The 15,737-nt window shown below is 38.2% G+C and overlaps 2 protein-coding genes across 2 annotated transcripts in view; one reads left to right on the forward strand and one right to left on the reverse strand.

The window, feature by feature from the left end:
- Positions 1-15,737, forward strand: part of TSC22D1 (TSC22 domain family member 1) — a 160,909-nt gene that overhangs the window by 94,536 nt on the left and 50,636 nt on the right. The window lies entirely within an intron of this gene.
- LOC122746069 (protein MIX23-like) lies at positions 14,522-15,102 on the reverse strand. The gene is given in 2 exon segments (XM_043991545.1): positions 14,522-15,062; positions 15,064-15,102. Coding segments are annotated over 2 exon segments (435 nt in total). The 5' UTR covers positions 15,100-15,102; the 3' UTR covers positions 14,522-14,663.

Consider the following 15,737-nt stretch of genomic DNA (forward strand, 5'->3'; position numbering starts at 1 on the left):
GAAATACATTTACTTAGTTACTGGCCAGGTTGAGTTTGGTGGATGTTCAGAAAGCAAAACTAATTGACCTAAAGTGGGAGTAAAACCCATGACCTTTAGGTCAGTAATACGATGTTCCATAATTAAACAGCTGAGTTAATTGGCCAAGTCACTACCCATGACCTCGATCTCATAGCTTCAATAAGACAAACTGAAGTGAAGACTCATGCATATTGATAATGTATTCCATCCTTGTCACCATTAATATGAGGCTCTGATTTTCCCTCAGAAAACTTCTCTTAAAGCTTCGATAGGACCCCCACCCCCATCCCCCGTACCTCACCCCAAGCCCACAATGTTATTTTTTGTTTTTTGGTGAGGCAATTAGGGTTAAGTGACTTGCCCAGGGTCACACAGCTAGTGTCAAGTGTCTGAGGCTGGATTTGAACTCAGGTCCTCCTGAATCCAGGGCCAGTGCTCTATCCACTGCACCACCTAGCTGCCCCCCACAATGTTATTTTTGAAGAGATGCTCCATGTAAAATTATTCCTCCCATCCTTCCTTTCTGCTATTTAGAATTAAATGACAAGTCTTTCAGTGACGGTGAATCTTCAATATCTGTTAAGAAAATTAAGGTGAATCACCGTAGAATAGTGGAAAGACATTGGGTTTGAAGTTAGATATCCTCTCCTATCTAATATGTATGTGACCTTGGGCAAATCCCACCTCCTTAGAGTTCAGTTTTCTTCCTAGTAAATTGGGAGGGTGGTGGTGTTGAACTCAATGCTGTCTTCCAGATTTAAAGTCTGTGAGGTAATTGTTAGAAGTTAAATCACTAGTCTCTTATGCTAAACTGGGAATAACCTCTTCATTTGTTTAGTTTCTCAGAAGTACTTTCATTATCAAAGAGGACACAGATAAAGTATTGAAGTACGTGTCATCATCATTGAGGAGAATTAAATACTCTCATCACTGTTTGGCATAATGATGAGTTAGAAAGGAGGAAACGGTCTATTTGGAGAAAACTTATGAGAATGAAGCACAAGTATAACACACAACTACTAGCAGTGTATATGCGTGTGTACATGTATATGTAGGCAAAATCAGAAATCTGTGTGCACAGCCTTTTCAACAAAATGTGCAAGGAATTCAAAAAGTAATTCTGACAGATTATTTCCACTTTAAGGATGCAGACGTTGACAGAATTCGCTGTTTGACCCTCTGTGTTTTTGAGAATGTTGGAGTTGTGGATTGTACAATATTTTCAACTGGTTTGTGTTTCTTTGTAACTTCGTGCTGCTCATCTTTACATTAAATCAATGCTATGTCTAGTTGGGCCACATCCGGTGGGAGATGCCTTATCAAAATTCTTATCACGTGGTAATATAAATGACAATATTTCTAAATGGAAAAATATCAACATTTCAACTGTGTGACCCCCAGGAAAGTCACTTACCCTGTCTGCCTCAGTTTCCCCAACTGTAAAAAGGGGATAATAATAGCACCACCCTCCCAATAAGGGTTGTTGTGAGGATAAAATGGGATCATATTTGTAAAGTGCTTAGCATAGCCAGACTAACCCATGGGATACAATTAAATATTTGCTTGTCCCATCCCTCACCTTCTAATGTTCTTCAAGTATTCATGTTTTGGTAGTTAGAATCTTCTGAGTCATCTCTTGAATATCTTGTTCCTGAACCCAATTTTTAAGCATAATTTTTACTGACTTCATCAGTCACTAAAAATCAAGGTATATGTTGACTTAGTTTGGAGGATATTATCAGATTCGGCATAATATTTCTGTCACCCGTTCTTTGAGATGGATGTTGGTAAATAAGTTGTAATTATCTTTTTGATGGTCTGTTTGGATGTCCTCATGTTGAGTGCAGCAAAGAAGTGTGCTATGAAGTGGTTTTTAAAAAACTTTATACATAAATATGTCAACTCTTCTATTTGCTTGGGGACAGTCTGTGAGTGAGCATTTCATTTAGCTGAATTTTCTTTTAGCTTCTGGTTTCATTTAAAAAGCATCCATTACCTCGTAGCCACCTCCTTCGTAATAAGCCTTTTTGTACTTAATCTGTTGATGGGTCCATGTTCAAAACCTTTCCAACTCCTAAAAAGCTTCCATAGGGGGCAGCTAGGCGGCGCAATGGAGAAAGCACCGACCCTGGATTCAGGAGTACCTGAGTTCAAATCCGGCCTCAGACACTTAACACTTACTAGCTGCGTGACCCTGGGCAAGTCACTTAACCCTAATTGCCTCACCAAACAACAAAACAAAACAAAAACCTGCCAGCGCCAGTACCTTGAGGAAAGACTCCCAAAATCGAGAGCCACATTTACGCCAATCTGGACAAGGAGTCTTGTTGCGAAACGGAATATTTTCTTAAATAAAATAAGGATAAAAAGACTACTAATTCCCAATTACTGATCTTCCCATTTGGCCCAATAATGGACTTTCCTGTTTCTAGGAGTGCTCAGGTAGGACCAGTGACACTGATAGTAGCATGCTTGCTGTGAGCTCCCACAGAGTGGCGTTTGTGCTGTGCCAGACTAGCTGCTTGGCAGCATATGTGAAATGAAAGAAGCTAAGTGGGGTTTGAGATAAAATTAGCTCTGTGCTGGAAGATTCTGCACTGTATGCATGAAATAGAATAAGATTAGTTTAAAACAGCAACAAACCTCTTCTTTGATTCAGAGTTGTGTTAAAAATGCCTCTACGTGACCTGGAATACAAATCAATACCAGGCACAAATTTAAAAGGAATTCTCCAAAATGATTTTGCTTGATTCTCATTTCAAGCCACTACACCTTTGCCACCCTCACCTGTACATTGATTTTTTTTTAATTTAAAAAAAATTTTTTTTTTTTTAGGCAATGGGGGTTAAGTGACTTGCCCATGGTCACACAGCTAGTAAGTGTCAAGTGTCTGAGGCCGGATTTGAACTCAGGTACTCCTGAATCCAGGGCTGGTGCTTTAACCACTGCGCCATCTAGCTGCCCCCCTACATTGATTTTTTTATCATAAAAGTATTTTATTATTTTATAGTTACATGTAGAGATAGTTTTCAACATTTCTTTCCATGAGATTTCTAATTACAAATTTTTTTCCTTCCCTTCCTTCCCTCCCTCTTCCCCAAGGCAGCAAGCAATCTGATAGAAGTTATATATATGTACAATCACATCAAGCATATTTCTGCATTAGTCATGTTGTGAAAGAAGAATCAGAACAAAAGGGACAAACCTCAAAAAAGAAAAAGCAAAAATAAAAAAGTAGAAACAATATGGTTCAATCTGCAGTGAGATTCCACAGTTCATTTTTCTGGATGTGGAGAGCATTTTCCATCATGAATCCTTTGGAATGATCTTGGATCATTGTATTCCTGCGAAGAGCTAAGTCTATCACAGTTGATCATCACACAGTGTTATTGATACTGTGCCTGTACATTGATTATTTTGTCATTGTAGGACAATAATAAGTATTGCCATTTCTTTAAACTTAAAGTAGTTCTGTAATCCCCTGGAATATAAGAGGAAATGACATGGTTTAGTCATTATAATCATTCAATGATGGCTAAAATTCTTAGGTTTTATTCCCTTTTTACCAAGGGAACCTGGCAAAGTTATCTTCTTGCATTAACTTCACTGCTAATTAGAAAGGAATAATCTTTGTTACCTTGGTTACAAGTTCAGGGGTCTTTTCTGGGGGACCTTGACAGAAGAGAAGAATTTCAAAATTCTCGTCTGAGGAGATCTATTTCAAGCAGGGGGACCTTAGAATGTACCACAAGATCAGGGGATAGCTAATGGTATATTGAATACAGGATACACAGAAGGAACTAATAGAACATACGCCTAGCATAAGGTGGATAGGTAGGGTCTTAAATCTCCATATGAGACATTTGTGTTTTACCCGGTAGGTAAGGGAGAATCACTTGGGGGTTTTGAGTAGGGATGTTACATCAAATTCATGCTTTAGGGAAGCTTTTGGAAGCAATATGAAGAATGAAATAGAGAAGGAAGAGATTTGGAGGCAAGAAGTTCAGTGAAGAAGAGGCTGTTATAATGGGATGTGGACTAGTGTGGTGGTGATATTTAGAGTGGCAAGATGGGAGTAAAGATGAGAGAGCTTGTGGAGGTTAGCGTAAAGGGGATCGCTATACTTTTTATAAATGTTTCAATGTGATCACTGGCACAATGTGACTACTGAGTAATACCAAAATTGTGTTCAAAATTAAAATCTCCACATCTCTTGAGACAATATCGTTATCATTACTCCATTGTGGGTCTGCTATAATTTTAAAATAACATAATTGACACAGTCTAAGGAAACTGCTGTACCGTTACGAAATCATCCTGGTAAGTAGTTGAGCTGCTGACCTGAGATGCCAAGTGGACAGTCAGCAATGTTCCCAATCCAGAGATTGTGTTCTAGTCATATCCCCTCCTTGACAAATCAGTCTGTTTAACAGACTACAATTTGTAACATCTTTCCTAGAGAACCAGCTTCTTCCTGTAGGACGTTTCGTCGAATACTACGTTTTCCCAGAACCAAATGATGGAGCATACCTATTTATAGAGGCATCACAAACAGTTCTCTTAAACAGGTTTGCAGTTTTTCTGTAAGAAAAACAACTCTTTATTGAGTACCTACTTTTCAAAAGGCCATTGGTATTTACGATTTTTCAAGTATAAGATATTTGGGGAAGGGGGTATTAATATTTTCTTGACTAAAAAACATGTTTCACAAGAAGAAAACAGCCTTGTGTCATTGTGCACAAATTATGATGACCAAAATATAGTAAACAATTTAATTTTTTTGTTTTCATTTAATGTAACTTTGGCTCTGAAGCTAGAAATAAACTCAGTTCCAGAAGACACTTGTACATAATTCTGGATACAGTTGATGTACCTCAGTTTGGACAGCTCCTTTGTTTCCAGTGCTTCTACAGATATTTTTGCGCATAGCAAACATTTCTTTTAGTCATTGACCTCTTTGGGGTATATACCTAGGCACAGAAAACATGGGTCAAAGTGGAACGACGCTTACAAATCGATTTCTAGAATGGTTAGGTCAGTGCTTACTTCCATCAGCAGTGGATTAGTGTATCTTCCTCACAACCCTCCCTCCCGAATGTTGACCGTTTCTGTCTTTTGCCATCTTTGCCATCTTGCTGGATGTAATATGAAACCTCAGTATTGTTTTGATTTATATTTTTCTTATTATTAGTGATTTGGAGTATCCTTTCATATAGGTAGTAATAAATAGTGTTTGGTTCTTCTTTGGACAGTTCATATTCTTTTTTTTTTTTTTCCAGCGAGATGAGGGTTAAGTGACTTGCCCAGGGTCACACAGCTAGTAAGTGTCAGGTGTCTGAGACCGGATTTGAACTCAGGTCCTCCTGAATCCAGGGCCTGTGCTTTATCCACTGCACCACCTAGCTGTCCCCAGTTGTTTATATTCTTTGATCCCTTATCTATTGGGGAATGGGTTTTGGTCTTATGTATTTGTATTAAATACCTATATATCTTGGATCCCAGGCCTTATCAAGCTATTTACTATAATGGTTTTTTCCCCCCCATGTAATCAATCACTTCCCTTCTTTATCTAGTTGTGATAGTTTCCTTCGTGCAAAAGCCTTTAAATTTCATGTAATTGAAATTCTTTTACCTTATATTTTCAACTAACCATTGTTTGCTCAAGAATTTACCCATGATTCATCTTTGAAAGATCCCTGATTTGGCTCTTATCTAATTTTTTATTATGGTGATACTTAATATGCAAATTTTAAAGGCATTTTGAGTTCATTATGGGGGGGTGTTATATCTACATCTATACCATCTATACACATATACACATGTGTAATCTATATGCATATATGTATATGTGTGTATGTATGAATGAATGAGTATACAATGTTGGGCTGTACCTAACATCTGTCAGATTGCTTTTCAGTTTTCTCAGCAATTTTTATGAAAAGTAATTTAAAATTTGAATTTATCAATCATTGAGTGATTAGATTAACTTATTTCTGATTTGTCTTTGCCCATTCTTTTCCATTGATCTACTTTGTTTTTCAACCAATACCACATAGTGGTATTGTATTGTTCTCCCTTTCTTCTTAATTCCCCCCTATCATTTCTTTTGATGATTTGGATCATTTGTTCATCCAAATGAATTTCTTGTTAATCTCTAGATTAATTTGGGCAGTATTATTGAGCGTGACATGAGCCATGAACACTCACTATCCCTCCAGTTATTTAAGTTATTTCTTTAAGAATATCTTATAATTATATTTATACAGTCTTTGTATGCACTTTGGCAGAATCACTGGGGTCTACCCATGTTAAAACTGTCCCCTCCCCCAAATTCTGTATGGTCTTCAAAACCCTTCACATCCCCCATCCCCACCCACAGCCACAGCCCTAGCCCATCTTTCCAGTCTTCTTATACCTTACATCCTCCCAGGTACTCTTTGATCAAGTGGCTCTGGCCTCCTGACTCTTCCTCAAACAAAGATTTTCCATCGCTCAGTTTTGGGCATTTTCACTAAAGAAACTTTCTTTGTTCCTCACTTTTCTCTGTTGCCTCATCTTGCCTTTCTTTTACTTGACTTTTAGCTCCTTGAAGTGAGGCACTGTTTCCAGGCTGCAGTATCCCAAGCTTAAGAAGTCCTAGATGGTATGATTTAAGGAGGATCAGGTTCTTCACTGGCCTGGCCATAGATGACCCCAGACCAACTTGCTAATCAACCAGCTTTGTGTGTTGTGGTTGTCAGCTCCAATGAGCCTGTGCCCTTCCCCCACCTGGGCCACTGCTACTCGAGCCTACCTCCTGGTTCCCAGCAGGGGTGAAAAACCCAAGTTCTGCCTCAGCACTAGCATAGACCCCTGTAGTCTCCCCCTTGCCAAGGGCTCAGCCCTCTCACAAGACTGTGAGCTTAGTTCCAGACGACACTGGTGCTTCAGCTGATTCAGAGGCTCTGGGGGTCTGCTTCTCTGCGGAGGCCTTCCTGGGACTGGATCTGTGTCAGGGTAACTGTGGGGTTGGGTTCCACTCCTGTCTCAGCACAGCAGCTCCCTCCTTCTGACCTTCCAAGCTGTTCTTGGTTAGAAGATGATTTCAGCACATTCTTCTGTGGGGTTTTGCTGCTGCAGGCATTGTCCTATGGCATTATTTGGATGTTTTTTGGAGTGATCGTGTCATGAGTCGAGAGCTCACTGCGTTTCCTCTGCCATCTTCAGTCCTGGGCCCTTTCTCTGGCTGTCCCTCATGCCTGACATGCTGTCCTGGTTTCCTTCAAGTGCCACCTTCAAAATCCTACCTTCTACAAGTAGCCTTTCCCAATCTGTTGATTATTTCTGATTTATCCTATATACATTTTGTGTGTATGTAGCTGTTTGCATATTTTCTCCACCATTGATCACAGGGATTGCCTTTGCCTTTTCCTTTTTTTTTAACCTTATATTCCTAGTGTTTAACACAATGCCTGAACTGACTGACTGACTCCCAGATATTTTACGTGTTTTCTAGTTATTTTCAATGAGACTTCCTTTTCTGTTACTCCCTCTTTGATTTTGCTTTTGCTATATAGACATGTTTTAAATTTTGTACATTTATCTTGTAACCTACTTTGCAGAGGTTATTTTCCTAGTTTCCTTAAGATTTTCTAAGTAAATCGATAATTATCAGCAAATATGCAGAGAAGACCAAATATTCCTATCTTTATGCTGTTAATTCCTTTGTCTTGTCTTATTGTTATTGTTAGCATTTCTAGAAGAGTGTCAAATAACAACTGGGAAAGGCTCCATTGTTCTTTTAGCCCTGTAAAAGGGTAAGTTTTTGGAGAAAGTTTCTAGTGTTTCCCCATTGTATTTAATGCTTTCTCTTGGTTTTAAGATAAATGTTTTTATCATGCTTTAAAAAATCCCTTTATGCCTATTATGTAGGGTTTTTAGAATAAATGAATCTTATACTTTGTTGAAGACTTTTGGGGCATATGTTGATATAATTGTGTAGTTTTAGATTTTTTATTTTCAATATAATTAATTATGCTCCTTGTTTTCCAAAGTGAAACCATCCTATTGCGCCTGGTATAAATACAACACCATCATAGTGCATTATTTTAAAAATAAATTGGAGTAGGCTTTTTGCCAAGATTTTATTTTGAATTTTTGTAATATTCATTGGTGGCATTGTTTTGTAAAACTTTTTCTTTACTTTATTTTTCCAAGGTTTAGGTATTCAGACTATATTTGTCCCATAATTGGAATTAAATAGAATGATTTCTTAAGTTTTGAGAATTTAATGGAGTCTAGGTATTTAAGTTCGATAGAAATCTCATATAAATTCATCTGGACCAGAGTATTTCTTTGGTAATTCCCACAAGATTCTAGACTTTCTTCTCATCTCCTGCCACTCATTAGTTCCTGTGAATTCAATTATCATCTCTGTGGTGATGATTCTTAATTCTGCTTGCCAGGCCTAACCTCTTTGCTGACCTTCAGAATAGCATCTCCAACAGCTTATTGGACATCTTGACCTGGATGTCCAGGTGATATATTAAACCCAAAATATAACTCATGGTCCCCCCTCCTTCTTTCTAACTTCCCTCTTACTGTTAGGGCACCACCATCTTTGCAATCATTGAGCCTAATTAAGAGCTTTAAGTGCAAAACAAAGGTGTTTATATTTGATCCTGGACATAGTAGCAAGACACTGAAGCTTATTTAGTAGGTCAGACCAACACTCGTTGACAGCTGAGTGAAGGATGGATTGAAGAAGAGAGATTTGAGGCAGAGGTGAGAGGTAATGAAGGTCTGACATAGGTTGGTGTTTTTGTGGGGAGAGACAACAAAGCACATCCAAAAGAGGTTATGAAGGTAGAAATGACAAGATTTGTCAGTGGGTTGAATATGTGGGGTAAATGTTAGGGTGGTGATATTGCTTGACAGGGATAGGGAATTTGGAAAGGGACAGGTTGGTTAGGGGGAGGTGAATAATGAGCTCTCTTTGCCACGTGTGTTGACTTTGAGAAGCATAACAGGATGTCCCAAAAGCATTTGCTGACATGGAAGTTGAGCTCAAGAGAGAGACATGGGCTTGATCTATAAATCTGGAAATCATCTACATGGGGATGATCATCGAACCCAAGGAAACTGATAACATCTTCAAGCTAGAATACGGAGAGTAAAAAGAGGAGACGTGGGGGGAGTAAGGTAGGGAATAAGCATTTCTGTAGTACCTGCTGCATGCCAGTTACTTTGCTAGGCATTGTATTATCCCCATTTTACAGATGAAGAAACTGAGACACACAGTGGTGAAGTGATTTGCCCAGGGTAGCTCAGCTAGTAAATGTCTGAGCCTTTATTTACTGAGCCCAGGGGGATACCTACAGATAATGCCATGGTGCTTTTGAAATAATGTGGTGAACTCGTTGCTATTGCATATTCCTTTTCTTTTCTTTTCTTTTTTTTAAGTGAGGCAATTGGGGTTAAGTGACTTGCCCAGGGTCACACAGCTAGTAAGTGTTAAGTGTCTGAGGCCAGATTTGAGCTCAGGTCCTCCTGACTCCAGGGCCGGTGCTCTATCCACTGCGCCACCTAGCTGCCCCTCCTTTTTTTTCTAATGGAGAGTTCATAGGTGATCATGATCTCTTATTTTCCCAAGTAGATCCATAGGCAAATGATCTGGTATGACTTCATACCTTATTCTATATTCAACATGTGTAATAATTTATTTAACAAGAAGTATAACTACATAAAGGAGATGTAATAATAAGGGAGAACTCCTTCCCTTGAAGTTTTCAGGAGGGGAGCAGGGAAGAGATAAGAAAAGAGTTACCTGAGGAACTATTAAAGGAATCGGCAGGATGTGAGGAAGGCACAGTGTTTTGTGACAGGACTGAAGAGAGATGACCTCTAGCAGTGGACATCAACAAAGATGTCATGGAAGAAATGGCATTTGAGCTCATGCTTGAGGGATAACCAGGATTTCCACATGTCAAGATGGCCAGGAAGGACACTGGTTACAACTGTATGAGCGAAGGCTCAAAGGATGTGTTCATGAAGTAATTCCATTTTCCTGGAACATAGGTATGGGAAGGGGTTGAGATGAAGCTGCAAAATGTGGAGACTTAGGTCTAGATAGTTCCCTCTCCTTGGTTAATTAACGTTTTAGAATTTCTCTGGATTTATTATAATATGAGCTCTTAAGATCATTTTTGCTCTCCTACTATATACTAAATAGTATGAAACAGGTTTTGAACACAAATTGAGTTCAGAAACTACTTTTAAAATATTAGGCAGAGTCGGATTAGACTTGGATTTTAATTTCATAAGGCAGTCCTTTATTTTTCTTAAAACCTTGTACTAAAGGAGGAAAGTGATAGCTAACTATACAGTGTTACTATTTCAGATATTCTTTGAACCATCGTGTTGAAAACTGCAGTAAATATCATCCATCAGAAGGGTTCAAATATTCTTTTTTTTTAATCATAAAAGTATTTTATTACTTTCCAGTTACATGTATCAAATATTCTTTTGTGGTAATTTTCATATTCTAAGATAGACATAGAAATATGAACTATATAAATTGGGTAATTTAAATCATTAGAATTTTGTTATTTTTAGATATCTGTCCAGAATACTTTAAGAAGACTATTTGCTAAAGGAAATGAAAGGTAGAGATGAGAAAATCTTGGAAGGCCCTTTCAATTTTGTGTATTTCTGTGATTTACATTTCTCTGAATTATGGGAAGAAGTCTATTATGATAATTATTTATAATCTACCACTGAAAGATTTCTTCTTGCATTAGTTTACAGAGGATAGCCAATTAATTGAAAGAGAAATTTGATTGTCATTTATTAACTTAGCATTTCCTTTCAATTTTATGTCATCTGCAAAACTGACCACTTTTATGCTTTCATCTGAGTGATAAAATGTTGAAGGGGACAGAGCCTCGTAGCACACCATTTGATACTACATAGCTCCCTTAATTAAACTCTTTGTTTAAAGTTGCTCAATAGCTGCAGTTACTCTGAGCTGTGTTACTACTTCTCTCTATCTTGCACACGTGGTAGTTTTAGCCTTCAGTGGATTGTTTTACTGTTCTCAAGTTATCTGCGGATTTTTAGAAGTCTAGAATGTTGCTGGAAATCAAAATTAAGCTCACCAGTCCAGAGATCTGGGGAATCTATCATTCCCCCTTTGGAAAGTTAGAATAGTTGCTTGTTGCCAATATTGTCTTAAGAGCTGCTTTCCATCTATAGTGCTCTTTATTTTTAGTATCATCTGTATAGTGTCATCTGTATCTACCTTCGTCATCCTTCAATTTCAGTTGAAATCCCATTTGAACACAGTAAGTAGCAAGCCTTGGCCAGGTGAAATCTTCCCAGTGTTCATGGGAAGACTTCTATCCCTTGCCTGGAGCCCCGGATTCTAGAATCACACACCTTAGTCCAGCGGACCAATCCCTTTTCCTTTCCATTCACCATCTTTGACTAGAACAAGGGTTCCTACCCAGGAGCACACAGACCTCCTTGGGTGTATGATGAGCTTGTTAAGTAAACTCCAGGATTTAGTCTCTTACATATGGAACAGGTCTTGAAGGAGGGTATATCTTCTGTGCACATGCATATTTATCTCTAAAATAGATTTTCTTTCATATTGAATAGCTGATGCCAGAATAGCCAAGGGGTACAGGGACTGAAAAAGATTGGGAACCCAAGACCTAGGACAAGAGATAAAAATAAGAATTGTACCCCTCAGCCCTATAGTTTCCTCCTCAACACATCAAAGTCGCTAGATTTTCTTGTTTTGTTTTTTTTTACTTGTTTCCACATAAATCAGAATAAATGGATAGCCACCAAATAGGGTTATATGTCAGCAGTGTTATCTTCACATTTTACTTAACATATTCCAGGTAGTTGACTTTATTAGCCATATGGTTTTTTGTTTGTTTCTTTTTTAACAGAAATACATTTTAGCTTGGGTCTAGGCCAGCCCAACTACCTATTTCAGGTAGTTCCTGAAAAGAAGATTTTAAAAACAATGTTGTCTTAGAGGTTTCTACTTAATCTGCACTATTTATAGTATTTCAAAATGAAAAGACACATTTCCTCAAAACAATTTTCTCAGGAAAATTCAGGCCCTAAAGAGTCTGGTTTTCATGATTTCGCTCTGTTAACAGGAACAAATTTTCACATCACAACTTTGGCAGATTCACTCTCAAATCAGACCAAAAAAAGAGATAATCTAATGTCGTCTTTTTTGGGGGGTGGGGGGTGGGGGGGAGTAACTCGCTGGAATCTTTGAGCAGTAAAGTTTCCTTCAGCAGTTCCTCTGACCAATCCTAGGTTTTTCTGCTGCTTTCCTCTTTGATGTGTACTTCTATCCCCCTCTTGCCATCTTTTCCTCTTCCATTTAGCTCTCACAGGCACAACCTATTTTCTTTAATCTTCCTGTGTAATAGTTTCTGGTTATCTTACCAGCCATTCTCCTGATTCCCTTAGCAATTTTCCTCTTTGCTGGCTTTCTTTACAAACTGCCTCAGAAAAATGAAAGAGTAGCCTTCCTTATCATGAAACAGAACTTTTTTTTTTAAAAAACAACTTTACATAAAAAGTCAATCACTTTTCTTACCGTGACAAAAATAGCAACCTGAATTTACTTGAATATCTTCTATTTGGAAAAATAAAGGAGAGTAGATGTGAAATTGTTTTTCCTGCTTAGGTCAAACCTGCAGTTTCGGTAAATTAGAACCATGGTTATAGAAAGCAGAAACTTGTTAGCAATTTGGATAAATTATAGATTTATATTAAGAGTTCTAATTTTAATTTCCTTTGTCTTTGAATCCTCCGTTTATACTGCACCTCAATCTTCGCCTGAGAGTCCGAGAATTGATCAGAGACAGATTATTTGTGTTTTATGATATAGACACTGTTTTCTTTTTGCAGAACTAAAGAGTTACTGAGAAATTTGTATTTCTGATTTCTCCCTTTTCTAGGCTTCACAACTGCCATCTTGGTTTTCTTTAAACATGATCATATTCTTCTGATACTTTCACAAAATCATTTAGGTATTTTATTAGCCTGTTTGAATGACTAAACAGAAAAGCATTTAAGTCCTTGTGCTAAGGGTTGGGCATATACAGATAGAAAAGCCACAATCCCTGCTCTCAAGGAGCTCACATACCTGTGAACAATTTTGCCAAAAAGTCCCAGTAGTCCCCATTTGACTCTTACTAACACTGAGACATAAAATCCTATCTATCTGTAATTCTATAAAAAATGTGTTTGGTATTTTTTGTTGTTGTTTGTTTGTTTGTTTTTTGCGGGGCAGTGAGGGTTAAGTAACTTGCCCAGGGTCACACAGCTGGTAACTGTCAAGTGTCTGAGGACAGGTTTGAACTCAGGTCCTCTTGAATGCAGGGCCGGTGCTTTATCCACTGTACCACCTAGCTGCCCTGGGAGCAGATTTCCAAGGTGGTGACTTAGCAAGGGTGTGAGGTTCACAAGAGCAGATGCAGATGTAACTTTCCAAATGCAGACAGAGTAGTGGTTTATTCTCAGTAGTAAATCTGCAAGATATAGATTATGTGTATCTGTGTACATGTGCGCATGTTCATGTGTGTGTGTGTATGTATGTATGTTTGTGTGTGTTTATCCCTTTTTATTTCTTCTCTCTCCCTCTCACTCTCCATGTATCTATATTTGTACATAGAATATGACCTATGTCCTTAACATTTTCTGCACTGAAAAATAGATAAGTGGGTAAGTAGAGTTACTCTGACCAGCTTCATTTCACAGCAGTGTTATTTATTAATACATTATTAGTAAACCCTATTGTCATCTCAGAACTCAACTCTAATGTCATTTGGCCAGTTGCTTGTGTATAACATTGCTCCTAAGGAACCAACTCCCCCTTCGACTGTTTCAACTGATCTCATGTTCCCCCTGAATCAATTAAGCATAGGGATGGTATGACTGTATTATGGTTCCTGTTACTCTGAAGCAGCGATCACCATGGTCTTCTTAGGGTTGTAATAGCCTCCCTCAGAGTCTTAGGGCTCAAATGAACTGTAGAGCATCTAGGCTGACCGGATCATTTTACAGAAGAGGAAACTGAGGCCCGAAAGATGAAGGAACTTGCCGGAGGCCACACTAAATGAGTGACCTCATCAGATACACAACCCAGGGCTCCTATTTGCTAGTGCAGTGCTCCTTCTGCCGTATCATGTTGCTCCATTTGTATGCTTTCACATAATCTATTGGAGAATAAAGGGAGACTACTTTTTTCCTCCAATTTAAATTGAATTAAAATCAATTTCATTTTAAACATTTTCTGAAAAATTTTATACCCTGTTTTGAGCTAATTAGAAGCACCTTAGCATGTTACAAAACCAGTCCTAGGACTCATTGGGTTTTTTTGTTTTTTTAATCTGAAAATTATTTTAATAGTTACAAAACATTTTTTCACAGATTCAGTATAAAATAGCAGTTGATTTCTCCATAATTATTAGAATTATTTATACTTGAGGTCTTGGAGAAATGGGCCTGAAATCAACAAATGGTCTTGGTCTGTTGGCTCAGAAATCATTCTTGTAAGCATCCTGCCCTTCCTGTGTGTGTCTTCCTCAGCTTTTAGGATATGACTATCTCCTTTAGAAATATCCTTCTTTTTATTCCTTCTTTGGAGGCTTGAAGTGAACTCTGCAGCGTTCAATAAATACCTTCCAGCTTCGGTCATTTACTACTTCTTCAACATTCAGTTCCGACTGCATCCATTTCAACTTTGTCTGTTCTTTTCTAATTTGCTTTAATAATGTTAAATCATTCAAATCCTTCTCTCTCTGTTCTCGAAGGCTCTTTACTACTGCTGATGTCTGAGCTATGCATTTTTTTATTGCTTTCTCCCGGCTGGCATGAGCTTCCATCAAAGACTCATAAAGTTGTTTACAGGTTTTGCTGGCATCAATTTTTCCTGCAAAGGAAGCTGTTGGAACCGTAGTATTTAATTCATGTACTATTCTGTCATCAATCGTCCTCATCACCTTGAGTAATTCCTGGAACTCAGCGAAACTCCTCACAATTCACAACTCCAGTGGGCGCCAGCATATTGGACACCTCATTGTTTTTTAAAAACAACTCACCTGTCATCTTCACCATCTTGGTTAAACACCAACAAGTTATAAAAGGGATGTAGTAGTTCTTTGCCAAAACTCCAGATCATTAAGTAAATGTAGAAAGTTTCTCATGTCCTTTCCTTAGGCCTTACACATTCTGTAATGGTATACTGAAACTGATCATGATGAAGTCAGTTTAATGTCTCCCTCTGAATGTCCTGGAACCTAAGTAAAACCAGACTTTCTGTGTTAGTCCTCGACTGAAAACTTCCTTCTTATCAGATAGAAATCCAAAGCCTCAATTGTCAACCTTTTTTTGAGGGAAGGGGCCTGGTGGCAATAAAAGAAAAATCTAACATTTTCCCCTAACATTAAACCCCTGAACAGACCTGATAATAGAGTACGAGCTATGTCAATTCCATGTGTTTCCAGGTCTCAAACTGCCAGTGTCATAGAAAAATCATTAATTACTTAATGAAATAGCCCCAAACTGCACATAAATGATTGTGCTAACTGGGAAATAAGAAATAGCCAAATGAGGCTGGGCTAAAAGGGTGTGAATATGGGGCAGCTATATGGTGCAGTGGACAAAACACCAGCCCTGGATTCAGGAGGACCTGAGTTCAAATC

This window comes from Dromiciops gliroides, chromosome 3 (assembly GCF_019393635.1).
Source record: "Dromiciops gliroides isolate mDroGli1 chromosome 3, mDroGli1.pri, whole genome shotgun sequence".
Lineage (NCBI taxonomy): Eukaryota > Metazoa > Chordata > Mammalia > Microbiotheria > Microbiotheriidae > Dromiciops > Dromiciops gliroides.